The sequence below is a fragment of the Macrotis lagotis genome, chromosome 3 (assembly GCF_037893015.1).
Source record: "Macrotis lagotis isolate mMagLag1 chromosome 3, bilby.v1.9.chrom.fasta, whole genome shotgun sequence".
Lineage (NCBI taxonomy): Eukaryota > Metazoa > Chordata > Mammalia > Peramelemorphia > Peramelidae > Macrotis > Macrotis lagotis.
In genome coordinates, this window is record NC_133660.1 from 31,727,383 (window position 1) to 31,755,241 (window position 27,859).

The 27,859-nt window shown below is 35.8% G+C and overlaps 1 protein-coding gene across 1 annotated transcript in view; it reads left to right on the forward strand.

Annotated features, from left to right (window-relative positions):
• The window catches only part of LOC141517412 (protein ABHD18-like), a 49,701-nt gene extending 22,166 nt beyond the window's left edge, over positions 1–27,535 (forward strand). Inside the window, 9 exon segments of the mRNA XM_074228384.1 lie at positions 1,363–1,441; positions 1,547–1,634; positions 1,637–1,661; positions 3,715–3,850; positions 9,543–9,632; positions 9,732–9,833; positions 18,399–18,786; positions 21,049–21,211; positions 25,213–27,535. Coding sequence (XP_074084485.1) covers positions 1,363–1,441; positions 1,547–1,634; positions 1,637–1,661; positions 3,715–3,850; positions 9,543–9,632; positions 9,732–9,833; positions 18,399–18,786; positions 21,049–21,211; positions 25,213–25,264 — 1,123 coding nt within the window. The 3' untranslated portion in view covers positions 25,265–27,535.
• Positions 27,536–27,859: the final 324 nt, after the last annotated feature.

The following is a 27,859-nucleotide window of genomic DNA, read 5'->3' on the forward strand; positions in this document are numbered from 1 at the left end:
GACAAAAGATAGTCAGCAGTGTTCATTTCTTCAGTAAGGCAGGATTTGACAAAAGGCCATCAGATTTGGCAGTTCTGAAATAATTGATACTTGGAGAGAACAGTTTTATTTGAAGCCTAAGGTTAAAAGCCAAATTGCAAGGTATTAAGACATGAATGGAAGGTGAAGAAAAAGGCAGTGGATGTAACAACTTTTTTTTTTTGCAAGGCAAATGGGGTTAAGTGGCTTACCCAAGGCCACACAGCTAGGTAATTATTAAGTGTCTGAGACCAGATTTGAACTCGGGTACTCCTGACTCCAGGGCTGGTGCTTTATCCACTGCGCCAGCTAGCTGCCCCTGTAACAACTTTTCTAAATTAAACTGAAAGGGAAGAGAGAAATTGGGCAGGAACATTAATCTTAACAGATATTTTTATATCCATATCTGCTTCATGTTTTTTGAAAAACTAAGCCTTATAATCTCAAAAGATATATACCAATTCATTGTCATCTGACAAGTGACATTGATATCAGTGATATTTTTCCTTCACACTTGTAGAAGACCAGGACTTCAGATAAGAGGGTAGGATAAACTGAGGCAGGAGGGATAACAATTGATAGACAACTTGAAAAAAAGAGACTAAACCTAAGGATGCCTCTGACAGACTGTAATATGTTTGACTGTATTGTGGTAAAGAGACATTTAGGAAAAACATCCTGCTCTCTCTCTCCTTCCCCAGCCCCAGGGGAACCTTCTAGGAGAGGCTGGCTGTCACTTGTCAGATGACATTCATCATCATAATGACTTTGGGACTGGATTTTTTGGCTTTCCTACCCGTAGTAAATAGTGAGTACTCTGGAAATGTTTGCTGGTTCTTTGATTGAAAGGAACTTTAGAAGGCAATATTGACAGAACAGGGAACCCAAGGTTGCACACTTTTAGGAGGTGGCAGATCTGGATCTGAACTCAAATCTCATGACTACAAATTTGAGTTCTCTTATCGCTGTACCTGAGTGTTCTTTTTGCTGGTTGTTAATAGTTTTATATTTTGTGTCCAACAGATTCAGTTAACCACTTGGATGGGCAAAGTGAGGCAGATTTGAACTTGATTTAAAAAAAAAACTTGTTAACCATTAAAACTTTCCAAGAATAAAATGCCTCATGAGAGTGACTTTCCCTTCATTGAGTGCTTTCCAGTGGAGCTGGAGGGTAACTTGTTGATGTCATTGAGGGAATTCTTTGTCAGGCAGAGACCTCTGACTTTTTTGTGAAGTATCTGAGAATCCAAAATTTGACCCTTTGCACTTAAAAACAAGTTTTTTATTAAATGTTATTTTCCTTGGAAGCATCTTGAGAATTTAACTAAATTATTTTTGAAATAGGTTTCAATTCATTGTCCCTAAAGAATGGAGCAACAAGTACAGACCAGTGTGCATTCATCTTGCTGGAACAGGAGATCACGTAAGACTATAAAATCACAAACCCACAGTTATTTGTTAATTTACCCTTCCTCATAAATGTGGTGACTTTTTGTTCTTATAAGTATATCATGTTTTGCTTTTCTAGCATTACTGGAGACGAAGAACATTAATGGCCCGCCCAATGATCAAAGAAGCACGAATGGCTTCTTTGTTGTTAGAAAATCCTTATTATATCCTTTTGCAATAATCAAGAATCTTTTGTTTCTTCATGATTCTCTGATGGAAAGTACATTACACCCTATCCCTTTTTAAACAAGTAAGCATTTGTCAGGTAAGTTTTCAATTTTGAAGACGTTTTTAAAAGACTTAATAGAATTTTTTTTCCTCTGAGTAAAAGTCTCCACCATATTTTAAGTAAAGTCTTTTTAATATGATCATGTGCCCAAATTTTTCTTGTTCTGCTTTCTTAGCTTCCCATTATGTCAAAAAAGTCCTTCCACATTTCTGAAAGTATTGTGTTATGCCAAAAGAAGTGCTTAATTCCCACTCCACTAATTTTTTATTAGAGTTTTTATATCTTAGCATTTTAAAAAATACTTAATAGGCATTTCATAATCTTGATATAGTTATTCCCCAAAATATCTCATTTAAATTTGACTACTTCTAAACTTGAATAAATTTATTTGAGGCAATTCAGGCTATCCTTGAATAGCAATCAGGGCGTAACAGTGCACAAATTGAAGTTAATTCTTGGTAGTAAGTAGATGAGCCACTTTGTTTAAGGGCCTATTTTTTAGAGCACTGAGTTTATTTAAATTCTTTTAAAGTTTTTTCTTTGACATACATTCTTAAATGGCTGTAGGAAACCCAAAGATCAAGTGTAAGTATAATGTTGGTTTTTTGTTGCTTTGTATATTTTCATCATTCATGATGAATGTGGTTATTATAAGATTATGTGATAAAAAGCACCAGCAAAACTAGTGAGGAGCAATCGATTGATTTAAATTTCCTGGGCTTCATATGATAGAGGGGTAAAGAGTCACTGTAATAAATGTTTTTACTTTATAAAACTGTAATTAAAGCATTGATATATCCTTCCTGTTAAAGTCAACTCTTTTTGTGGATTTCATTTTATCTATAGTGAGAATTTATGAATGATGAGTGAATGAAAAAGCATTTGTTAAGAGGGTACTGGCACTGTGTGATTTGCTAGGAACACAGAGATAAATATTGCTTATATTTTCATGAAGGAAGAGAGCATATATAGAAAGTAGTGGCCAGAGATGTCATAGGAATGGGTGTGATCGATTATTCTTAGAGTTATGAATTTTAACAGTAGATTCAAAGTCTTCATTATTAGAAAAAAAGGGAAATGAATGCTTTAGAGCAGGTGTGTCCAACCTGTGGCCCTCAAAGCCCAATTACATTTTATCTTTATACATACTCATTGGCAATATGGAATCATAATTAAATATGAAATTCTATATGCAACCATTGACAAGTTTTTATTGAGCGATGCCCAGAAGAGCTAAAAAGTTGGTGGAGCACAGTAGATGATTTGATATTTGAAATAATGTGAAAATGAAAATTAATTAGTAAATCAGTTGAAGCATTTGTACACTGGAATCTTGGCACACTATAATCTTATTCACTTAAGTGGGAATTTGGAATTTAGTATATCGTGGATCCATATTGGATTTAGCTCATGGAGTTTGGCTATAGATATGCCAGAAAACATTTTTTTTATTGTCAGTTAGCCAAGGACTACTTCTCAACAGTCCAGTACATTTATCTCTCTTTACAGGTTTCACTTTTAAAATAAATCAGGTCAAAAGATGACATAAGAGCAATCATTTAAAATCTAAGATCTTGGGCTATTACAGCCAGAGATGTTTTGTGTATACTGTCATTTTGTCCCTGTTCAAAATAAAATAAAAGAGAAGAATTTAACTTTAGTTTGATTTCTCTTATCGGAAAGAATTTACATTTAAGCAAATAATCAGAAAAAAAACCCTTGATAATATGACAGTCCCTAATACATGTCCAGGTTTCCAGAGCTGTCTGTAAGACAAACTTCCATTAGCTCAGGAATTGAACCCTGGTTTTTCTGGCTGCAAGGCCCACTCTCTCTGCTATAAGAATAGCAATGGCTAAGATAGAACACTTTAAGGTTGACAAAGCCTTTTACATATATTATCTCATTTGATTAATCTAATTAAGACCATTTAATTAGTTAAATGTTATATTTAGAAATGTAATTTTGTGAAATAAGCCCATTCTTCTCTTTTTCTCTCTCTTTTTTGAGAATAGAAGGTCAAGCTTGAAAAATGTGTCTGACCTCTTTGTGATGGGAGGGGCTCTTGTTCTAGAGTCTGCAGCTCTCTTGCATTGGCTAGAGAGGGAGGGTTATGGACCTCTGGGGATGACTGGAATATCCATGGGAGGACATGTAAGCCTTTATGTTTTCATTTGTTTCATTATGTTATGAACTTAATGACCTTATTCAATTATTATTATAATTGATTAAGTAAAGCTAGGCTTAACTTTATACTGAGAAGTCCCTTTTTTCAAAGGAAAATTGATAATAATTTACAGCATAGATATTTATTTATATGTAAGTTAAAATCCTTTGAAGGGAATTTTACTTTATGCTAAAATTTGGGAATTGAAATTTTCTCTGCAGAAGTAGGTTTAGAATCAGAAAATGGTCACCAACTACATTGCTAAACTTAGTAATAAAATCTCTTTTTTAAATGGTTCTTGGTACATTTGCTGATTGCTTCTACAAAGATTATTAAGTCATAGGAGAGCTTTTATTTGCATGGGTAGAGGAAGTATCCACATAGATGAAATTTGAGATTATAATTTTAAAAATTTATCTTTAAAATATGATTAGATGTTTTTAGAGCAGAATTTGTAGCAGTTCAGTGGGAAAGTCAAAAACCTATTTTTAGGGAGTCAGATTTTATCTATATGGTTAAATAAATGGAAAAGAATGAACACAATTGGATTCTTTTCTAAAGGCACTGCATATATCATGGTACATTACTGACTATCCAACCCACCCCACTCTCTGAGACAGTGAACCTGTCTCTCAGCTTCTTTGTTGAACTTCATTTCCACATCTGTAAGCAGATTCCTTAGTAATACTTTTTGCACTCATGTGACTGGGCTATTGCAGGACTCAAATGAGATAATACATGGAGAAATGCTTTGAACAAATAAAGCATTAGACAACTGTGTATAGTCAGAATAATATACACCAAGCATTTTCTCATTATGAAATTTTTTGCTAAGAACATACTGAAAAAATCAGAGAAGAAATTTATAAGTTTAACATATATATATATATATAGTATCCATTTAAATTTAACACAAAATGAAACAAAAGTTTTCTTTCTTCCCCCTACTTCTCCTTTATATGGGGGGGTGAGGGAGGAAGCATTGTGGTTACAGTGGTGGACATGGACTCAGGAGTTCCTCAGTTTATATCCCTCCTTAGGGATAGACTTATTAGTGTTTCTGTGTGATCCTCAGCAAGTCACTTAGTTTCTGATTCCTCATTTTACATAGAGGAGAATAGTAGCCTCTAATTTAAAGAGTTGGGGGTATCCAATGAGGTAATATATGTAAAGCACTAAATAAATTCTGGCTGTTGCAGTTTGATGGAAAGTGAAACAGTGTCATCTGGTACATAATGGTTATCTTTGTGGTTATGTGTCCTTTGTTCCTTCTCGAAAAGGTCCAGTAACATCAGCAGGGCAGTGTCCTAATTCATAAGTGAATTGGATTTAAGGGAGGCAGAGCTGTGCAAAGTCTCCAACCTTACTCTTTCCTCTAGAATCATTAGAATCCAGTGGCAAAACATGGGTCAAGATGACTGCCAGTATCCCCAGGTGCAGTGGGAGACCTTGGCCTTTTTTCTAAGTGGTGGATAATATAATTTAGGATAGCAAGTGCAGGTAGCTCAAGTAGTGCAGTATCTTAAAAATAGGGCAGTGAAACTCTTCCCCAGTAATTGAGCAGTCAGAGCAATGCCAAGGTAATTTATTAACACAGTATATGGAAATGATTAAAAACATCTCTCTGACTAGAAAGATGAATATATAGCTTTTCTTTCTCCCAAAAAGGAAAACAAATTCTTATAACAAATATGCATAGTCATGCAAAGCAAAAAGTGTCATTCTGTATGTTGTATCCATCACTTTTCTGTCAAGGGGCAGATAGGTGTTTCATTCATGCTCTGAAATAAGTTTTAGTTTCATTTCAGTCTTATCCTACTCTTCATGACTCTTTTTTGGGTGGTTTTTTTTTTTGCAAGGCAAATGGGGTTAAGTGGCTTGCCCAAGGCCACGCAGCTAGGTAGTTAGTGTCTGAGACCGGATTTGAACCCAGGTGCTCCTGACTCCAGGGCCGGTGCTTTATCCACTGCACCGCCTAGCTGCCCTTCTTCATGACTCTTTCTTGGGTTTTCTTGGCCAAGGTACAGGAGTGATTTGCCACTTCCTTCTGCCCACTCATTTAATAGATGAGGTAACTGAGATAAGGACAGTTAAGCGACTTGCCCAGGGTCACACAGCTTGGAAGTGTCTGAGGACAGATTTGAACTCAGGAAGATGAGACTTGACTCTAGGTCCAGCACTCTATCCACTGTGCCACTTATCATCCCTTCTGACCTATAGGCTCATTAAAAAAAGTTAAAGGTCAAAGTGTCATTTTTACTGAATACTTATTTACCTAGTTGATATTCATGTCTGCAAACAAAAACTCCTAATATGTTTTTTCACTGTTGTGATGGAGACAAAATAAGTGTTATTATTTAGGATCAAAGCTATTTATGAATATTGAAAATATTAACTGTACTTCAAAGCAGTTGACCTCTGTTGTAAATTTCTTGTCATTGATAAATGTTTTCTGAATTTTTACAAAAACTCCTTGGAGTTTGCCATGACAATATTGTATACCTTTAAGCCTTTGTGCTTCTGCTTCTTGACCAAAAAAACCTTCTCCAGTTGGTTGCCTTGCTTCTTCAGGAGCAAAACAGATGTTCAAAATGGAATATGGTAGGGACCACTTTGGACACTGAGACTTTTTGTTCTCTAAAATGTTTGTTTGATAGTATATAGAAAGAGTAGAACATCAACAATTTTCTAGACATGAAATTGGGAATACTCTAATGTTGTGTCTTTTTATCTCTGATTTGAAGCATGCTTCTTCTGCTTAGATGAACTAGAAAGTTGACCATTGTCATAGAATTTTAGAGCCAGCAGGGACCTTCAAAATCACCTGCCCCCCCCCACCCCTCAGTTTGGGGTTCAAACTTGAAATTGAGGCAAGTTGAGTGATGGCAGCCCAGGGATTGCAAGGAGCATCCAGGTCTTACTTAGATTCTCAGTCCCTTGGCCTCCTCATCCTAGCCCATTGTAGGAGATATTTTGAAACAAAAGAAACTTTTTGGCCTTTTCTCTTATACCATCTATTAAGTAGTCTGACACAAGTTTTGTCCCTTTGTAAATTATTTTCATCGATTTGTAGTAATACCATAACATGTTAAATTGAAAGTGATCTTAAGCCAATTGTCTAAAATGCAAATTCTGTATCTTTTCATGGTAAGGAAAAAATGTGTTAAGAGATGTTCCCTTTAGAATAGAAGTTATTATCCACATTAACGACAATATTGTTCAGTGATGAATTGTTAATGATTTCACTCTTCTCATCAATACAATCCAGTGCAGCCCAAAGGACTCATGATGAAAAATGCTGTCTACCTCCAGTGAAAGAATTGATGTTGTGTGAATACAGTCTAAAGCATACTATTTTCCTCTTCATTTTTTCTCTTCCTTCCTTCCTGTCTTCTTGCACAAATTGACTGATATGAAAATGTTTTATATGATTGTACATATATAACCTATATCAGATTTCTTACTGTTTTGTAGGATGGAGGGATAGAATTTGGAACTTAGAACTTTAAAGAAAATAACAATAAATGTTAAAAATGGCTACTTACTGGGAGTAAATTATTTTTTTAAAAAAACAGGTATTTAACATTTTTTGTACCAATTCTTCAGCAGTCTGATGAAATCAATGGTTCCTTCTCAGATTAATGTTTTTAAATACATCAAATAAGGTAATCTGAGATTACAAAGAAAACAAATTATGTTGAAATAGCTATCTCTATTTTTTTAAAGTTGATGGACCCCAGAATAAAACTTTGCTTTAGACTGATTATGAACAGAATAACTCTTACTTTGAAATTGGAAAGGAGAGGATGTTAGAGCTAGAGAAATCATGTTTTATGTGATTTTTACCTTTGAGGCAGCATATACAACCTAGTTAATGCCCTCTTTTTCCTTTCTCTGGACTTTTTTTGTAAAATTAAATTATTATTCTGCTGTGTGTGTGTGTGTGTGTGTGTGTGTAGAGTGCTATACTATTCTTCTAACTATCAGTTCATTCTCTGGAGGTGGATAACATCTTTACTCATAAATCCTTTGTAATTAATTTGAGTATGTCTCATATTCAGAATAACTTACTTCACAGTTACCCTTCTATCAGTATGGCTGTTGCTGCATAAAATATCACTCTTTTCACTTTTCACTATCTCATCCATTTTTCAAAAACTCAGTCTGCTTGTCATTTCTTATTACATAGATATATTCAATCATAATCATATGACACAACTTGTTTAACCATTCCCCAGTTGATGACATCTCCTCAAATTTCCAGTTTTTTGCCCCAGAAAGAGCTGCTGTAAATTTTTTAGACCATATAGGTTCATTTCCATTTTCCTGATCATATTTGGAAAAAGACTGATCGTTTTATTGCTAGACCACTGCTTTATAAATTCTGAGCATAATTCCAGATTGCTCTTCAAAAAAAAAATAAGCAGTTATGTGTCCTAGTTTTTCAGCATTTCTACAAATTTCATTTTCTACTTTGATTATTTTAGATAATTAAATAGGTGTGAGGTGTTTTTTAAACATAACTGCCACTTCCTAATTGCTATTCCTCTTCTCTCTCAATAGAACCCTCTCTTGTATCAAAAGATTTCTGGAAAAGCAAGACAATTTTAATTGTGAAATTAGGACCTGTTCTCCATTGCCTCTGCTGAGGGGCAAGAAAAATACTTTTGCCGTCAATCCTTTGAAGCCATTATATATCACCTGGCCTACTAATTGGTTTCCTCCTGCCTCTTTCCATCCCAATTTATGTACTATAAATTTACCATTCTTCTTTCTAAAATTGATCTGTCTCTCCTCAGAAATATTCAGTAATACTGTTATATGCTGTTATATACTGCTATCTCAGCTTGACATTTTCCCACTTACCTTTAACCCATCTTGGTCACTTTGTGAGAGGATCCAATAAGATAGAGTCTATGAGAGGCACTGGACAGGCTCTCAAGAACTGAGCTAGCCTTCAGTAACTCAGGGTGAACTCCTCCCCATGAAGAGGTTTTTGGAGGGATAGGGACTTCTCAGTGATATCCTGCTACAGGGAAAGAACCCCCCAGATGGGGAACCTTTCTTCTAATGCAAGTTGTCTCTGTAGTGTGTTGTTTTAGAGTGTTACCCTGGGTCATGTAGCCAATATGGGGCAGGAGTAACACTTGATCCTAAGTTCTCTTGGCTTTGAGGACTGCTAGGCTCTAGCCAGATTGTCTTTCAAACAATTCCATCTGATTGAAATGAGTGCTCTCTACCTATCCTTCCCCATCTCCCTTCTAGCCCCAGGCCATGTGCTACCTTCTTGAAGGAGCTTTGCTCTCTCTTCTTAGAACTCCAGTAATACTCTGTACTCCTTTCTGCTTCCTATTTTGAATTATTGGTGTTAGGAAATTGTCCCTTCCTCTAGATCATAATATCTTTTTGGGCTATTAGGTTTATATTTTCATCCCCTACAGCAATAATACAATAATGCACAATTTGTAGACACTCATTAAATATGTGAATGGATTGATGAACAAAAGAGACAGATATATAGTCATTGAAAACTATCTGCACGAGCAAACATTTTGTGAGAGAATATAGTATTAAAAGTGACCTATAAAAATGAACTAAATATTTCTTGAAAATAGTTTTTCTTTTTTCATTACAAGATCTCCTCTTAAACATTATTTAACTGCATAATTCTTATTACAGATGGCTTCATTAGCTGTAACCAACTGGCCTAAACCTTTGCCACTAATTCCATGTCTTTCTTGGTCAACTGCCTCTGGAGTCTTTACTACGGTATTATTATAGCATTTAATATTTAGTCAACTTTAAATATGTAGAAATAATAATGAATGGAGACCGTTGCGTATGTGTTAATTTTGACTGTTCTTTTAGGGTGTGCTAAGTAAATCAATCAATTGGAGGGAGTTGGAAAAACAATACTATACACAGACAGTTTATGAAGAAGAGATTTTTCACATGCTTGAATATTGTGGGGTAAGTGTATTCAGATTTCTTTGTTACAGGGAATAAATAAAGATTTCTTTGTAGAATGATTCATTGCTCTTACTGTCTAGAAAAATGAAAGGTACCGCTAACATTACATTCTATGATTATATTTTTTAAATGTGAAGTAATAGAAAATGCTTGACTTAAATTCCTTATATTCTTTGTGTTTAAGGGCAAATTCAAGTGTTAGGTAATTTTTTTAAATTTTAAATTTTTTAAAATATTGTTTTGCATGGAACCAATGTAACAGAATGCCTTCTGTGTGGGGGAGGGGGAGGGAAGCAAGAATGGGGGAAAATTTGTAAAACTCTAAATAAAATCTTTCTTAAAAAAACATAATTGTTTTAGGGGCAGCTAGGTGGAGCAGTGTGAATAGAGCACCGGCCCTGGAGTCAGGAGTACCTGGGTTCAAATCCGGCCTCAGACACTTAATAATTACCTAGCTATGTGGCCTTGGGCAAGCCACTTAACCCCATTTGCCTTGCAAAAACCTAAAAAAAAAATTGTTTTGTGTTAAAGACTGGCAAATTGCCTTCTTTGGGGGTGGGGGTAGGGAAGTAAGATTAGGAGAAAAATTGTAAAACTCAAAATAAATAAAATCTCTAAAAATATATATATGTTTTATGAAGACTAACTGATAGTTTTGTAAAGAGCACACAAGGACTGTTAATCTGAGGCTGTCTCTCAGACCCATGATTGGAGGTTAAAATATTCCATTCCCACCCAGGACTTGACTTTTCTGAGCATTAAAAAAAACAGTGATTTAGAGGAGGGGGGAAAGTATTGTTTTGAAAGTAATGCCATTTAATCTTTTTAATAGAAATCAGTGTATTTAATTTTCCCTTATCAGAGAGTAAACTTTCTTTACTTTTGGCTTAATTTACATTTGGAAATTCTTAATGGGAAAACACAAGATGATTTTTTACTTCTGATAGAATCACTCCACCAATAATCATTTATTAAACATCTACCATGTTCCTGCCACCAGAATCTGGATTATAGAAAGTTTTTTGGTTAGATATCAGCACTATATATTATCAAAGTGGCAGCATATTATAATATAAATGATCCTAAATTTGGATTTGAATTTTGACTTGATTAGTTTACATAATTTACACAGGTTGGTCAAGTCTTTTGACCTGTGTCTTTTTTACATAAGCTATTATGAGAAAATTGAAGCAGGTAATCCCCAAATTCCCTTTCAGCTCTTAATTCTATGATCCTACCTAGAAATAATATGTAAGCAATGAGTGAAGAGAATGGGGTGGGAGGGTGGGAGGAAGGACAAACATCCTGTTTAGCAAGAAATTCTCTCTTGCTAATGATTTTCCTATCTTTCAAAAATAATTTTTTTTAAAACAAGAAGTTGAATTTTGAGAATGCATTTAAAAAATTCTGTGTATATGTTAACAATTATTTTGCCTGCTTTCTTGGACCCTTCACTTTCCTCCTGTGTGGTTTTTTGGTTATTTTATTGCAAACCTAGATCTTTTATTTTCTGGAATATCATATTCCAAATTCCTTGTTCCTTTATCCTGGTGGCTACTAGTTGTTGAATGATTGTGTCTGTGGCTCCTCAGTACCTGAATTCTTTCTTTCTGACTACTTACTCTATTTTGTCTTTGACCTGAAGTTCTGGTTTTTGACTGTTATTACTGGGAGTTTTCATTTTGGTGTCTCAGGGGATGATCTATGAATTCTTTCATTTTCTTCTTTGTCTTCTGGTCCTAAGCTGTCTGGGCAGTTTTCTTTTCTTTTCTTTTCTTTTCTTTTTTAAACAAGCTATCTAGGGTCTTGTTTGGTCATGTCTTTCAGGTAGTCTAATTTTTTAAAAATTTTATTTAAGGCAGTGGGGGTTAAGTTACTTGCCCAAGGTCACACAACTAGGCAATTATTAAGTGTCTGAGACCGATTTGAATTCAGTTCCTCCTGACTCCAGGGCCGGTGCTCTGTTCACTGTACCACCTAGCTGCTCTCTAATGATTTTTAAATCACTTCCCTTCATTGTCTTTCTTGGTCATTTACCTAAGAAGATGCCTAATATTTTCTTCTATTTTTCAGACTTAAATTTTTCCTAATGGCTCATTTGGGACATTAACTTTTATTTGATCATTTTGGTACCTTTAATTCCAGGATGTTAAATTCTCTTTTTATTTCTTTCTCCTTTATTTCTCATTTGGTTTTTAAAAGCATTTTTGGCTCTTTTATTAAATAGCTACTCTTATTTTAACTCTCAAGAATTCCAATTGTACTTGTGACTGAGCTGCATTTTTCTTTTATGACAAGACTTGTCCATACTTATAGTCACTCCCCCCACCCGAGTTTGTGTCTTGAACTTCTCTGTCAAAATAATAATAGCTCTTTTTAGTGGAATTCTTTTTTTTGTTTGTTTATTCTACTAGCCTGCTTTCTGACTTGGGGCTTTCTGTTGTTACTAGAGATATCTCAGAAATGTCTGGCCTGACTTCAGCCCTCTTAGAGCTTTCTGCTGCTTTCATCAGTCCAGCTGGTAGCCTGCCCTGCTACCCAGCCAGCCATGACTCTCAGAGCCTCTGGGTGCTGGAAGGTTCCACACAGTTGCTCTTGACCAGGTCCCATCCCTGTTGCCTACAAGACCTTCCTGACTGTCTCCCTAAGTTCCCTAGGGCTAGAAAAATTACTTGCTCTAAGTTTTCTTGTATTTCCCAGTTAGAATTCAATTTAGTACATTTTTTTAGATCTTCTTTTATGGAGGAGGTTGGGTGTATGAGCTCGACTCTACTCATTCTTCTACCCTGCCAGCATCGTTCTTCTTCTCCAACTTTATTAAAGCAATAAATGGTATTTAATCACAAGTAAATAATTCATTTATTAAATCCCACTGCTTCTTATACCAAATGTAGTAATCCTATAGCTTTTAGGATATATCTTAGTGTATATTAGCACAGTACTAGGAACTCTGAACTCTATGACAATGTATTTGGTCATTTTCTGTTGTGTCTGACTTTCTGTGTCCCCATCTGGGGGGTTTTCTTGGCAGAGATCCTTGAGAATTTGTGCCAGTTCCTTCATTTTACAGTTGAGAAAACTGAGGCAGAGTTAAATGACTTGCCTAGGGTGTCTGAGGCTGGAATCAGCTCTCTATGTACTGTACCACTTAGTTGCCTCTGTAAATATATAATAACTGTATATTATTGATTTCTCAGTGATCTTCGTGTCTCCAAATTGTGACTATTACAAGTTTATTTATGTCAGTCTGCAAATTTGATAACATTTGTGAGTTAGACTGAGTTTGTTTTTTGCAGAGTTTCCTTCCTCTGGCTTTAGTTGTTCTGACATAGACTTTATCACCGATCATGAATTTGGCAGGACCCACTGTAGCCAGATACAATTAGGTCTTGGAGTAAAACTATAGGGGAAGTTTTAGAAATAGTAAAAGGCACTCTGATACTAACTGCTGCCTAAGAAACCAAAAATTGGATTAAGAACATGTCATGGAGGTGGCCAGGTGGCACAATGGATAGAGCACTGGCCCTGGAGTCAGGAGTACCTGAGTTCAAATCTGGCCTCAGACACTTAATAATTACCCAGCTGTGTGGCCTTGGGCAAGCCACTTAACCCCATTGCCTTGCAAAAACCTAAAAAAAAAAAATGTCATGGTTTATGTGATAGGTAAATACATCTCATTAATATCTTTGCAAAGGTCTTCTCTGTAATGATCTTTTATTCATCAAGAAGTATCACATTTTCTTACCTGGATTAGTTTTTGGTCTTAACTTGTGAGAGTAAATTTATATTTGGATCCTTTTATGTTTCTTTTTACTGTCTCCACCTAGGACTAATGAGAAAATGCTGGAAAAAATGAAACACCAATGCCCATACTCTTACTATAACAAAGGCAAATATCTTATTAACTTCCTTATACATGTTTACTTCTCACATAAATCAATTATAAATCATCAGTTTCCCAGTAACAGGGAAAGCCTGTGCTTTCCAAAAGGAAGAAGTATAGTCAAGTTTCTAATGAATGCTCTTCAGATATTTGTAGATCCCTGTTTGATAACATAGTATAAATGTCATAATTCAGACTCAGGTATTTTTGTAAGTGTGACAAAAATATTATATTAATAATGTGGAAGCATATTAAATCATCCCTTTTTTTAAAAGAAAAAATATCAGGAAATATTTTCTTGTCCCTATCCTAACATCCTTTGGTCTCACCTGAGAGAGGAAATGACTTTAACAGTATTCAGTCAAATTCCCAGAAAATTTCTTCCTTATCAAATTCCTAATCGTTTCTTTAAAAAAACGTCATTTTTGTTTTTGTTTCTAAATATCATAAAATTGTAAGTTGAAATTAACCTGAGTCAGAGAAAATGTCAAACTCTACCTTTCTGTTCTTACTCTCTTCCAATCAGTGCTTGGAGGTAATGACTAAATTATTTCTTTTAGAGTCACTGGCTGAACAAACACAAAATCTTCTGTTTTTCTTTCACAATAATATATTCTTTAAAAACTTATACATTTTCTTGAGTTATTAATTTCAAAATTACAGAAACTCTTAAGAGAACTGTCAGACTTGTGATAGAAAATACCATCCATATGGTAGAAGGAACTGTGGAATTTAAATGAAGACCAAAGCTTAAATCTTCAGTTTTTAAAAGTTGTCTTATATAGTCTTTCTTTTCTCTCTAATGGTTTCTTCTGTTTATATCTGATTCTTCTATCATATGTTCAATATCAATCTAAGTTGAGCATGGTTATAAATATAAAGCTTATATCAGATTGCTTTCTGTCAGGGAGAAAGGGAGTGAGAAAAATTGTAAAACTCAAAACCTCACCAAAAAGATGAGTGATAAAAACTACCATTGCATGTAGTTGGAAAAACAAATAAAATGTTCAAATTTAAAAAGAGAGAACTATCAGACATGGTTGACATGATTACTTGATGTAAATTTTTTAATTCTAAATATTGTGTCTTTTTTTACACTAAAACGGACATATCAACAAGCTTTTAAGCCCTGGGCCTGAGAATACAACAAAGACAAAAGACATTCCCTGTCTTGAGCTATTGGTTTAATGGAGGAGGGAATATACAGACAGGATCTAGGTGTGGAGGACTGATTGGGCTCAACAGCAGCAAGAGGACAACTAGCATTAAGGGGGATCGGGAGAAGAGTTCTTTCAGAGGGTGAGGTTTTAGTGGCATTTTGCAGGTGGGGGGGGTGCAGAGGGAGAGGGAAGGGTTTGTATGAAGGATAGAGCTGGACATTCATATGGGTCAAACTCTTGTGTCAGGTCAATGAGAATACCTGCAAAACAAAGAGGGAGACAATGAAATTCCTCTTGTGGGGTGCATCCTAGCTGGTTTGGGCAGCAGGCTCTCAGACGCAATCTTGATGCTAGAGAGCCTTTCCTGAGCCTGGGGTAAGGACAGCCATGGAATGGAACCCTAAGTAGCAGCCCCATCTTCACCTCTCATTGCCTGCCTCACCTTTTTTAGACCTGTCTCTGTTGTATTTGATTCTTAGAGTAGTATTACATATGAGTAATTCTTGGGGAGTATCAGAGGAGTTGGGTCATGTAAAGTCAACTAAGACCCACGAGGCCTAGTTTTTAGTTTAGAAAACAATTTAATCTCAGTCAAAAGGTTTGGTATCTTAAAGGCTCAGTGTGTGAGGCAGCTGGTGGCTGAGTACTGGGTCTCATGTCAGGAAGATCAGAGCTCAGATCCAGACTCGGGGCCTTCCTGAGCTGTGTGACCCTGGACAAGTCACTTGGCTGTAAGATGAGAATGACAGCAGCACCTACTTCCCAGACTCGTCATGTGGAACAAGCACACCAGTTCACCATAGGTGGGATACAAATGCTTTTTTTTACTTTTTTAAAAAAATTATTTATTTTGAATTTTACAATTTTCCCCCCGACCTCGCTTCCCTCCCCCTACTCCCCCATAGAAGGCAGTCTGTTAGTCTTTACATTGTTCCATGGTATACATTGATCTAAGTTGAATGTGATGAGAGAGAAATCATATCCTTAAGGAAGAAAAATAAAGCATAAGAGATAGCAAAATTACATAATAAAATAACGTGTTTTTTTTTTAAATTAAAGCTAATAGTCTTTGGTCTTTGTTCAAACTCCACAATTCTTTCTCTAGATACAGATGGTATTCTCCATAGCAGATACCCCCAAATTGTGCTCGATTGTTGCACTGATGGAATGAGCAAGTCCATTAAGGTTGATCATCACCCCCATGTTGTTGTTAGGGTATACAGTTTTCTTCTGTTTCTGTTCATCTCACTCAGCATCAGTTCATGCAAATCCCTCCAGGCTTCCCTGAATTCCCATCCCTCCTGGTTTCTAATAGAACAATAGTGTTCCATGGCATACATACCACAGTTTGCTAAGCCATTCCCCAATTGAAGGACATTTACTTGATTTCCAATTTTTTGCCACCACAAACAGGGCTACTATGAATATTTTTATACAAGTGATGTTTTTATCATTTTTCATAATCAATTCAGGGTATAGACCCAGTAGTGGTATTTCTGGATCAATGAGCATGCACATTTTTGTTGCCCTTTGGGCGTAATTCCAAAGTGCTCTCCAAAAAGGTTGGATGAGTTCACAGCTCCACCAAAAATGTCCCACATCCCTTCCAACGTTGATCATTGTCCTTTCTGGTCATATGGGCCAGTCTGAGAGGTGTGGTACCTCAGAGATGCTTTAATTTGCATTTCTCTAATAAGTAATGATTTAGAGCAATTTTTCATGACTGGATCTCTCTCTCTCTCTCTCTCTTTTTTTTTTTTTTTTTTTTTTTTTTTTTAGATTTTTGTTAAGGCAAACGGGGTTAAGTGGCTTGCCTAAGGCCACACAGCTAAGTAATCATTAAGTGTCTGAGACCGGATTTGAACCCAGGTACTCCTGACTCCAGGGGTTGCTTTATCCACTATGCCACCTAGCCACCCCCTCATGACTGGATCTCTTTGATTTCCTCATCTTTAAATTGCCTTTGCATATCCTTTGACCATTTGTCAATTGGGGAATGGCTTGTTTTTTAAAAAATTTGACTCCGTTCTCTGTATATTTTAGAAATTAGTCCTTTGTCAGAAGTGCTAGTTGTAGAAATTGTTTACCAATTTACTACATTTCTTTTGATTTTGGTTACAGGAGTTTTGTCTGTGCAAAAGCTTTTTAATTTAATGTAATCAAAATTGGTTCAATATTAGGAAAACTTATCAGAAGTCATGATTGTATCAGTAGATGCAGAAAAAGCTTTTGACAAAATATAACACCCATTCCTACTAAAAACACTAGAGAGTATAGGAATAATAGCAGTATCTATCTGTTGCCATCAACAAGCATTATATGCAATGGAGTATCCCCATTATATTGCTATTAAGTATTTTTTTTTAAGAAATGTTAGCCTCAGCAAGAGAAGAAAAAGAAATTGAAGGAATTAAAATTGGGAAGGAAGAGACAAAACTCTCACTCTTTGCAGATGACATGATGGCATACCTAGAGAATACAAAAAAATCATTTGAGAAACTACTAAAAATAATTAGCAAATTTAGCAGGGTCTCAGGATATAAAATAAACCCTCATAAATCCTCAACATTTCTATATATGACTAGCAAGATGCAGCAGAAAGACCTAGAAAGAGAAATAAATCCCATTCAAAGTAATGTCAGACAATATAAAATACTTGGGAGTCTACCTGCCAAGGCAGACTCAGAAACTTTTTGAATACAATTACAAAACACTTCTCACATAAATAAAATCAGATATAAGTAACTGAGCAAATATCAACTGCTCATGGATAGGCTGAGCTAATATAATAAAAATGACAATTCTACCTAAATTTAACTCCTTATTTAGTGCCCTACTGATCAAAATTCCAAAAATTACTTTAATGAGTTAGATACAAATGCTTTACTGTTGTTTACCTTGTCATCAGATTTTGCCATCTCCAAATCCATAAATATTAATCACACTTGAAAAATAGACTTCATTTAAATGAAACTTGTCAATTCTTCCTAAGTATTTCAATGTATGAAAGTGCCTTACCACAGCAGCATTTGTGGCAGAAGTAGCTCTCCTTTCAACCATATAAGCTAAGAGGATGACAAAGCTGTTTCTGTATCTCTTACTTGAAACTTTTTTGATTAAAAGGCATAAAATATCTTTTTTTATTTACACATTACTAAAATATTCTTGTTTAAGAATAAATAAAATATAAAATATACATTACAAAAATATAAAACCTCATGAGAAATAAAGGAAAAGAAAGGAAAAAAATGTGTTTCAGTTTGTGTCATCAGCTCTTTCTTGGGTGGATCACATTCTTTATCATAAGTCCATCATAGAAGTTATTTCCATTAAAAGGTATAAAATATCAGTCTTGTTCTCAGCCTCATATGGAGATTGTTTGATTTTTAATTAATTCCTTTAGTTTCATATCTTTTTTTTAAGCAAAGTTGACAATCCATTTTAATAAAGGGATTCTTTTTTAAGCATGTTATGATTTGTTCTATTTCTCTCTCTCTCTCTCTCTCTCCTTCAAATCTTCAGACAGATTCTTTTAAAATGGGACGAGACTTTGTGAAACATTTCCCTAATAGTGTGGACAACCTGACTGATTTTGATCTGACTCCCAGAACTTTGAACCTGGACATGGGTGAATCATTATGTGTGAAATCTGCTCGGTGTCATAACACTAGTAAAGCTTCTCTGGATGCCACATCAGAAGGTCTTGTGTTGCAAGATGTTTCTAAGATTCAGGCCTTGAGTCAAACACTGTCCACCAAGAAAAGCAGCGATGAGAGTTCCATAAGTCCATCAAACCACCAATTCAATAAAGAAAAAAGCAAAGAAGAAAAAAGGAGTACTCTACAAAAAGAATCTTTAATGTTTATGAAAGGCGTCATGGATGAATGTACTCATGTAGCAAATTTCTCAGGTACAAATCTCTTGAAATCTGGGTTTTTGCCAGCGTGTAAGTAAGTACACTATATATTTTAAAGGCCTTAGCATACTTTATTTAATTCATCAAGGATCTACATATGTTCTATGATTTAGTTTAATTAGTTTGAGAAATATTTAATTTGCTCATGAAAATATCATAATCTGGTAAGCATGTATATAATAACACAGTAGATGTTATTAAAGGGGGGGTGATGAGGAAAAATGAAACTTCAAGTATTTGAAAGGCCTTTCTGAGGAAGCAGAATCCAACATGCTGGTGTTAGCCTCAGAATACCAAAAAACTCTGGCCCATGAATGGATCATAAGGTTGAAGGCACTCTTTTTTTGGCACATACTTTACTGTCTGATAAATTTTTGTTGATTGGCTGTTGTCATAGAATTGGATTATAGGATGTGGGTTCCTCTTCTTGGAAATGTGTAATGGGAGGGTTGGCTGATGACTTAGTAGGAGTATTGTAGAGGAGACTTTGGAAGATAATATTTATTGATAGCAGGGTGGCTAGGTGGCACAGTGGATAGAGCTGTGGCCCTGGAGTCAGGAGAACCTGAGTTCAAATGTGGTCTTAGACACTTTACAATTACCCAACTGTGTGACCTTGGGCAAGTCACTTAACCCCATTGCCTTGCAAAAACCAAAGAGAGAGAGAGACAGAGACAGAGAGACAGAGACAGAGTGTGTGTGTGTGTGTGTGTGTGTAGATGATAGATTGATTGATTGATTGATTGATTGATTGATTGATTTTGTTAGGGGCCATGCAGTCTAGATCCAAGTTCCAGGCTGGCCTCAGGTATGTTACTAATGAGCCTGGGTAAGTCAGTCTCCCTGGTTTCCTCATTTGTTGAGTTGAAATAATAATAGCACCCACCCCAGTCTTGTTGTGGGGCTCCTAGGAGATAAGAATTGTAAGGCCCTCAGGGCAGAGTAGAAGCTATTTAATTATCATATTGTCTATTTCCAAACAAGGATGAACAAGTCATTTTGAGCCATTTACATTCCCTAAGGGAAGAACTCAATGTTTGGCAGCTACAGAATTCTACAAAAAGCAAACACCAAAGTGAGCACATGGAAAGTACTGCTCAAGTTATGTTGGTCCTTTTGTAGCTGGGGGGCCATGGGCCCAAGCTTGGTCATAATTGCACAGCATTTGAGTCTCTGTTTTTTTTCTAGTTTTTGTTCTTGCAGTTCTATTTTACACTATTGTGGTCATTCTGTATATCGCTTTCCTAGTTCTACTGACTTCACTGCACATCAGTTCATAGAAGTCTCTCCTTCTATTTGTCATCCTTCCCTCCAGTGTAGTCATCCCTTCACATTCATGCAGCACAACTTGTTCAGTTATTCCCCTATTGATGAGCATCCCTTTTTGGGGGGAGTTCTAGGCTAATAGAAACAGTGGCTGCTTTAAATATTTTGGATCTTTATTATTAGCATTTACCTCCTTGGAGAAGATAGTGGTAAAAAAACAATGACTTTCGATCAGGTTTGAAGTTTTACAAAGTGCTATACATATTTCATTTGTTCCTCACATCATCCCTGGAGGGGTAGATATTATCCCCATTTTTACAGATGGAGAAACTGAGACCAAAAGAGGTGGAGGGACTTGCTCAGGATCACACAGCTAAATGTGATTCAAACTTGAGTCCTCCAACTTCAAGTCCAGGCAATGTCCTCCTATGCTTCTTATATGCATTATAGTCCATTGGAATTTCAGGGTCATGGGATATGGATATTTGAGTCACATTCTTAAAAATTGTATTCCAGAATTGACCTAATTACACTTCATTCAGCATTTGTGTCCCCTTTCAGTGTTGATTTTTTCTGTCCTCTTTGCAAATTAACCAAACTTCTGGGTTTGTTTTACATTCTTTATGTTAATGATTTGTAGCATTTTTTCATGTCATTGTGAAAAGTTTGCAATTCTTCTTTTTGAGAACTCTTTATGTGACTATTTTTCTATTGGGAAATGGCTTCTGTTAGTTACTTATGTTTCAGATATTCAGCTCTTATCAAAGGTATTTGAAGCAAAGATATTTTTTTCTCAATTTAATTGCCTTCCTTCCCATCCTGTTTGCATTGATTTGGCTCATGAAGAGCTTTTCATTTCATGTCATTAAAATTATCGTTTCCTTGTTTAAATATGAGGTAGTTTCATAACATTAGATTATTTTAATTTTCCACATCATTCACAGAGTATAAAACTCTTATGTTCACACTCCATTTTTATCCTATACATAGTTCCAGTGGATCCAAGTCTGATTATAGTGGTCCAAGCCAAAGAAGATGCCTATATTCCACGGACAGGGGTTCGAAGTCTTCAAGAAATTTGGCCTGGCTGTGAAATTCGCTACCTAGAAGGAGGACACATTAGTGCTTACCTTTTCAAACAAGGACTCTTCAGGTAAGGGTCTGAGTCTAAATGGACTTTTTTCTTCCTTAACCAGAGTCAGGAGTATCTGAGTTCAAATTTGGCCTCAGACACTAAATAATTACCTAGCTGTGACCTTGGGCATGTCACTTAACCCCAAAAAACAAAAAAAAAGAGGGAAAAAAGAAAAGAATAAGGCATCTTCAAGATACGCTATTGAGAGTAGCTTCAATCAAAGCAGGAGGTCAGAAGATATTGCAAGGAGAGAATAGGAAGGGGCAGGAGAGGCATAGGAGAGTAGCTATTGAGGATCTGTAATTATATGAAAGAGCAGCAGTCTGGGAGTTTTGTCAGCACTTGCAAAATCACACATAATAAGGATTTTTAAAAAATTCCTTGCACTGTGATTCACTAATTCACCTTTAGAGGCTTGAGTACATGTTGATATTTTATATAGTAGTTTATATAGTAGTAGTTTTATGAAAAAGGCTGGGGGGGGTTATTAGTTGATTGCACATCTATTATGATAGGTATGGGGGGAATATGATGTTAATTTAGACTAGTGAACTTGCTTTTTCAATATTTTTATATTTGTATTATGTAATTTCCTTTGTCATCACTGGATTGTTCTGAGAATATTATTCATAGATTCCACAAGGCTGCTGTAGGGGTCTAAAACACAACCAAGCTTAAAATTCTGAAGTAGACTGGCCAGTGGTCAGTCACTAGGAAAGGAATGGAAATCATTGGGCAAAATGTTTTAAGAAACTGAGAAGTTGGGGCGGCTAGGTGGCACAGTAGATAGAGCACTGGCCCCAGAAACCTAATGATTACCTAGCTGTGTGGCCTTGGGCAAGCCACTTAACCCCATTGCCTTCCAAAAACTTTAAAAAAGAAAGAAAGAAAGAAATTGAAGTTATTAGCTTGGAAAAGGTGGTTCAGACCTGCTGTGAGGCAACTCAGCACTCCTCCTTGGAAGGATATGACACAAACAATTCAATTGCATCCTAGAACCTTGGAGGATGGAAGTGGGGCACATCCACCTTGGGTGTCCAACCTGTTGCCAGCTCACATGTGACTCCAAGAAGCTGGAGCGCACACAGTGACCATACCCTGTAAAACCTTCTCAACAGGCCTCAGGTGAGGTAGGGGATGTCTATGTCCAGCAGAATAGCTACATGGAAACATCTGATTCTAGTATATATGAAGGCTGATGAAGTAGGTGCGTAGGTGCTATGAAGCTTGGTCAGGACTTGATTGGGCATTGAAGATGTTGAGTTTTGCCCTAACCCTGGACTTTAATAAAGACTGAGGGAGAGAGAGAGAGAGAGAGAGTACTGTTTGACAGATGAGGAACTGAGGCAAGGAGGAGGTAAGTGACTTGTCAGGGGTTCCTCACTGCTGTCAAATAGGACTGGTGAAACATGGAGGCCCCTTCTCAGAATTACATTTATAAATCTCTAAAATGAAATGTGTAGTAAGTCAAAGGAAATCTGTTCTATTAAGTTTTTTAAGTGTTATTAGGTCTAGGCAGTTGTGTTGATAGAGGTATAAATAGGATCTGAAACGTTCTTTGAAATGCCTGTGCCCGACAGAATGGTTATTGTGAATAAATGCTTGTTAGACAAAGGATGGAAAGAAAATCAAGGAGGAGGAGAGTCATGGGGGGTTTAAAGGAGGACAGCTGCACCAAAAGGGGAGATAATCAGAGATGGATCAGGCCTTGTGCAAGAAGCTTATATTCTGGGGAAGATGGCTCACAAAGGGAAGCAGGAAAGCAATCAGGTGGGGCAGGGGTGGTAGACCCTGCTAGGCTAGCACTAATCAGGTGGGGGATGGCCTTGACCAGGAGTCCTCCTCTGAAGGACAAGCCCTGAGCCTTGGAATAGCTCCACCTCTCTGCCTCTGCCTCATCTCTTTCTGTCATCTTTATATCTGTATGTCATGGGTTGGCCCAATTGTGTGCTGGTTCATTAGTTGATAGGGGTGACTTTAGATATCCCCTCCTTCACCTGAGGCCTGTCAGAAAGGTTTTACAGGGTGTGGTCACTGTGTATGCTTCAACTTCCTGGAACTACATGTGAGCTGGCAACTAGTGGACACCTCAGGGGGATGACCTCCCCTTCCATCCTCCAAGGTTCTAGGATGCAATCCACTCCGAGGAGGTGCTGAGGTACCTCATAGCATTTCCTTCCTTGTACCAGTAGAGGACAGCGTTGTCCACTTGTAACCTGCTCAGCTATGGAAGTAAATTGGGCAAAAAGTAGAATGTTCTGTGACCTTTAGACAGGCCACATGGAGTGGACCCAAGTGGAATTAGAAAGCAGCAAAACCTTGGGCTGGTGTGGACCCATTCAAGGATATTCACGAAATAATGGACAAACCTAAGGTTCTAAGTGGCAAATGCATAATTGAAATGTTATGGGAGATTTTATGGTACATGTTGAGAAGAGTGAAAGTGAACACTAGGCATATGAGGAGCATAATGGAGCAGCCCCCCCAAAGGAACTGATATTCTAGTTTGTTTTTTAATAAGGTAATGGGGTTAAGTGACTTGCCCAAGGTCACACAGCTAGGCAATTAAGTGTCTGAGGCCGGATTTGAACTCAGGTCCTCCTGACTCCAGGGCTAGTGCCCTATACACTGTGTCACCTAGCTGCCCCAGGAGCTGACATTCTAGAGAGGAAGGATCTTTGAGAAGGGAAGGACAAAGAAGATGCTAAGTCTTGGAGAGAAGGACTTAACAGAAAAAGATAAGTCTGCCTGTGCACAGGGTGGAATGGGGGCTTAGAACCAGAGTGCTGCCTCCGTGTTCTCAGGAGGGTTTGGGAGTGCCATGGAAAAGGAATCAGGGGAAAATTGGGTGTGTTTTTAAACAATTTTTTTCTTAAAAAGTCATCAACAAAAACAAGTAGTCAAATAAATATATATAATCAGGAAACAGGTCTTTTTTTATTCAAAATTTTTCAAATTCTTTCCCTCTCTCACCTATTGAAAAGGTAAGAAAATTCTATACTACTGTGAAATTATTATGCAGTCCAAATTTCCACATTAGCCAGAGAGAGGTGCAGATAAACATGTTTTTTTTTTTATCATTTTCTTTCTTTTTTTCCAAAGCAAATGGGGTTAAGTGGCTTGCCCAAGGCCACACAGCTAGGCAATTATTAAGTGTCTGAGACCAGATTTGAACCCAGGTACTCTTGACTCCAGGGCTGGTGCTTTATCCACTGCGCCACCTAGCTGCCCCAGATAACATGTTTTATAAGTAGTCCTTTGGAGTTGTAGTGGGTCATTATGTTGTTCACTGTTCTTATCCAGTTAGTTATCATTTGCCTGATTCTGTTCGTTTTACTTTTCATTAAGTAATAAAAGTCTATTCTCTAAAACTATTCCTGTCATTTTTCTTATAGCACTATATATATATATGTATATATGTGTGTGTGTGTGTGTGTGTGTATATACCATAACCTGTTCAGCCATTCTCCATTGATAGACCATCCCCTTTTAGATATATTTATTTATAGGCACATGTGTTTATATATGTGTGTGTATGTGTATGTGCCAAAAATATGTTTAAACAGGTTTTTAAATAGAATTCAAACACTTTATTAACTAGTTTAGACAACCTGACCTTTTGTTTTTAGGTTGCTAGGAATATAGATTTTTTTAATGACTCAACATCCTATTTTTTAATTTATGAAATCAACTTTGATCACTTTGTAGAGGACACATAATCATCATGATTGTCACTTGGGCAAGGTCAGAATATTCCAGGATAAAATGACAGTAGAACTAAGGCTTCTCTTGTCACGATGTAAAACACAATGGTATTGCTACATAATCTACTGTGATTATATTTTTTGTGTTTTCACGCAGTACTAGTGATTCATATCCAAGGTTCTACCCCTCACTCACCCTTATTTTGGTGTGACTCACTGTACAGGAAGGAATTGCCTTCTTTCTGTATAAATACAGGGCCCATAAGCTTAATTTTATGTTGATTACTTGTTTTTTTTCATTTGCTCTATTTTTAGGCAAGCCATCTATGATGCATTTGATCGTTTTCTCCGTAAATATGCTTATTGAGCGTAACTGGGGTGATGAGCATGTTGAAGGTCCTTATACCAGGCATTTTCATCCAGTGTTCATGTTTGACAAACAAGCAAACTACAGCATCTTGAAATTATGAACTTGGGCAGCATCTTTTGAAGACTACCAGCTACATGTTTTTGATATATTTGAATTGTTTTTTAATGGGAAACTTGTTAAAAGGTTAACATATAGTTTTCTTTGGTATATGTGTATATGAGTTTAATTTTAATTGAATGAATTTGGTCATAGATCATCAAATGACAATAAAAATAAAACCAACGAAATTAAATTTCTCATTTTTAGTACTCCTACTTATAGTGTATGAATTTCACAAACATGTAGATTCACTCTTCTGTATTGAAGTCAGTAACCTCATTTTTAGGATTGTTAACTTTGAACTATATCTGTGATTTGTCAAAAACATCTTCAAATTCTATAAGAAACTGGTTCTGTTAGCAGTATTTATTTAATAATCAGAAACTTTTGCCAATATTGGAGAAAAAAGCCAAATAATGTTTCCATGCTTAAATCTTAACCAAGTGTTTTTTTCAGATTTCATCCTGAAAATAATAATATTGTTAAGCCTTTCCCTACTTAAAACTTAGGAAGATAATAGGAAATTTTGCACAGTTTATGCATTTTATACTCAAGTGCTATATCATCAGTATTTTCCTGAATAACTTTAGTTTTTGCCAAGTACTTTGACACATTTTATTTAAGCATATCCTCACATTAATTGAGCAGTATATAATTACAGAAATGTTGTAATTGATGTCTATTTGTTAATTGCCTTAACTAAGACCTATATTTTCACATTTGCTTTGTTAGCTTCCTTTATAGAAAATGCCAAATTAGGTAATTCAGAATTTTAGTTTTAATTTATTTTTATGATCAGTGTGATCAAATTAGTTAACTTTTTTAAGTTGGAGAAAAATGGCCTCTTTATGTGCATAGTTTTTGGTAGTAGTTTCTTTTTATGTTTATCTTAATATATAAAGCTAGAATAGTATAGAAGCTTCTGAGAAATAATGCTTAGTTTGAGGGATATTTAGGAATTTACCAGTTCCTAATGATTCTCTTTGTTTTGAAATATATCTTGAGCCAGTATTGAGTTTTCAGCCTGGTGAGAAAATTTGAAAGACTATGTGCCTTTACAACTTTAAAATATTTTATTTTGAATTACTTGGAAAGCTTAATTACCAATGAGTTTTTAGAGAAAAAAAAACAAAATTGAAGAAGTTTGCCCTAATACAAAGATGTGTTATAATTCCTTCACAGAGATATTTTTTGGAGATAAAGGTGCTGCTTACTGTCCAGTGATTAGCATCGTGTCATTTTCATGTGTGTAGTGTTGTCCTGTAATTTAATTCTTTTCAAATATTGACTTTAGTGAAATGTGAGTTCAAGATTTTTTATTCAATAGCTTTTAAAGATACATACTTTCTGATCATTTCCTCATTTAATTCACTAATGATATAAAATTTATTCCCCAACCATTGATATTTTTTTCTGTACTCACTTAATTTCTCTGCTAATGGATTTTGCATGAACAATAAAATTGAAGATTTTTATTACATGAAAGGAAGGTTAACAGATTTTCCATGTAATTAAATATCTTTTTAAAACATTCTTTCCAGGAGCTATTAAACACATTACTTTTCTAGAGCAGTGTTAATGGGATTTTTTAATTGAAAAAATATTAAACTGAAGTTGTAAGAATATTCTCATATTTATAACTATAGAGTCGAATGCAAAGAAACCAATGTAAACCCATATTGTATTACTTTATCGAGGAAGTTCTGCCTTGTCTTTTTCTGCTACAATTTCATTTTTCCTTGTTTGCCATGATGAAGATCAACTTTGTAAGTATTATAGTACTAGAAATTCACATTTAGACCTTGGTAAAGGAAAGGATTCTGAATTTCATAATTTTAATGTATACAGTTTTTTTCAATTATTTCTTCATGTAATTTTTAAAGTGGTGCTTTTTTATTTGGGATATGGAATTAACACTAACTTTCAAACTGATGTGATTTTCCTAACTGTTTATACTGTATAATAAAAGCCTGTTTAAAAGTGTGGTTCTATTTCTTTATCATTGTTTTACTTACAAAAAGCTAGTGGTACATTGAACCCTTAGTAAGGAGGAGGCAGTTATTAAAGAGATTCCAACTAAGGAAACTAGAAGTGCCCCTACAATCCCTCCCACCATCACTACCATCCCTGAAAAACAAACAACTTTCCCTTGTATAGCCGGCTAGGGTTAAAGGTTTAGCAATGACAATGTTCATAGAAACAGGTGTACAAAGAAAACAAGAAGACCTAGAAATATGGACATTTTTCCCTCTCTTGCCTTCAAGGGAAAAGTCAAAAGAAATAGGGTTTCTTTTTTTTTTTAAGTTTTTTGCTAGGCAATGGGGTTAAGTGGCTTGCCCAAGCACACAGCTAGGTAATAATTAAGTGTCTGAGACTGGATTTGAACCCAGGTACTCCTGACTCCAGGGCCAGTGATTTATCCACTGCGCCACCTAGCCATCCCCAGAAGTAGGGTTTCTTAAAAAGGTTTTAGGAAACTTAGAAATAATTAGT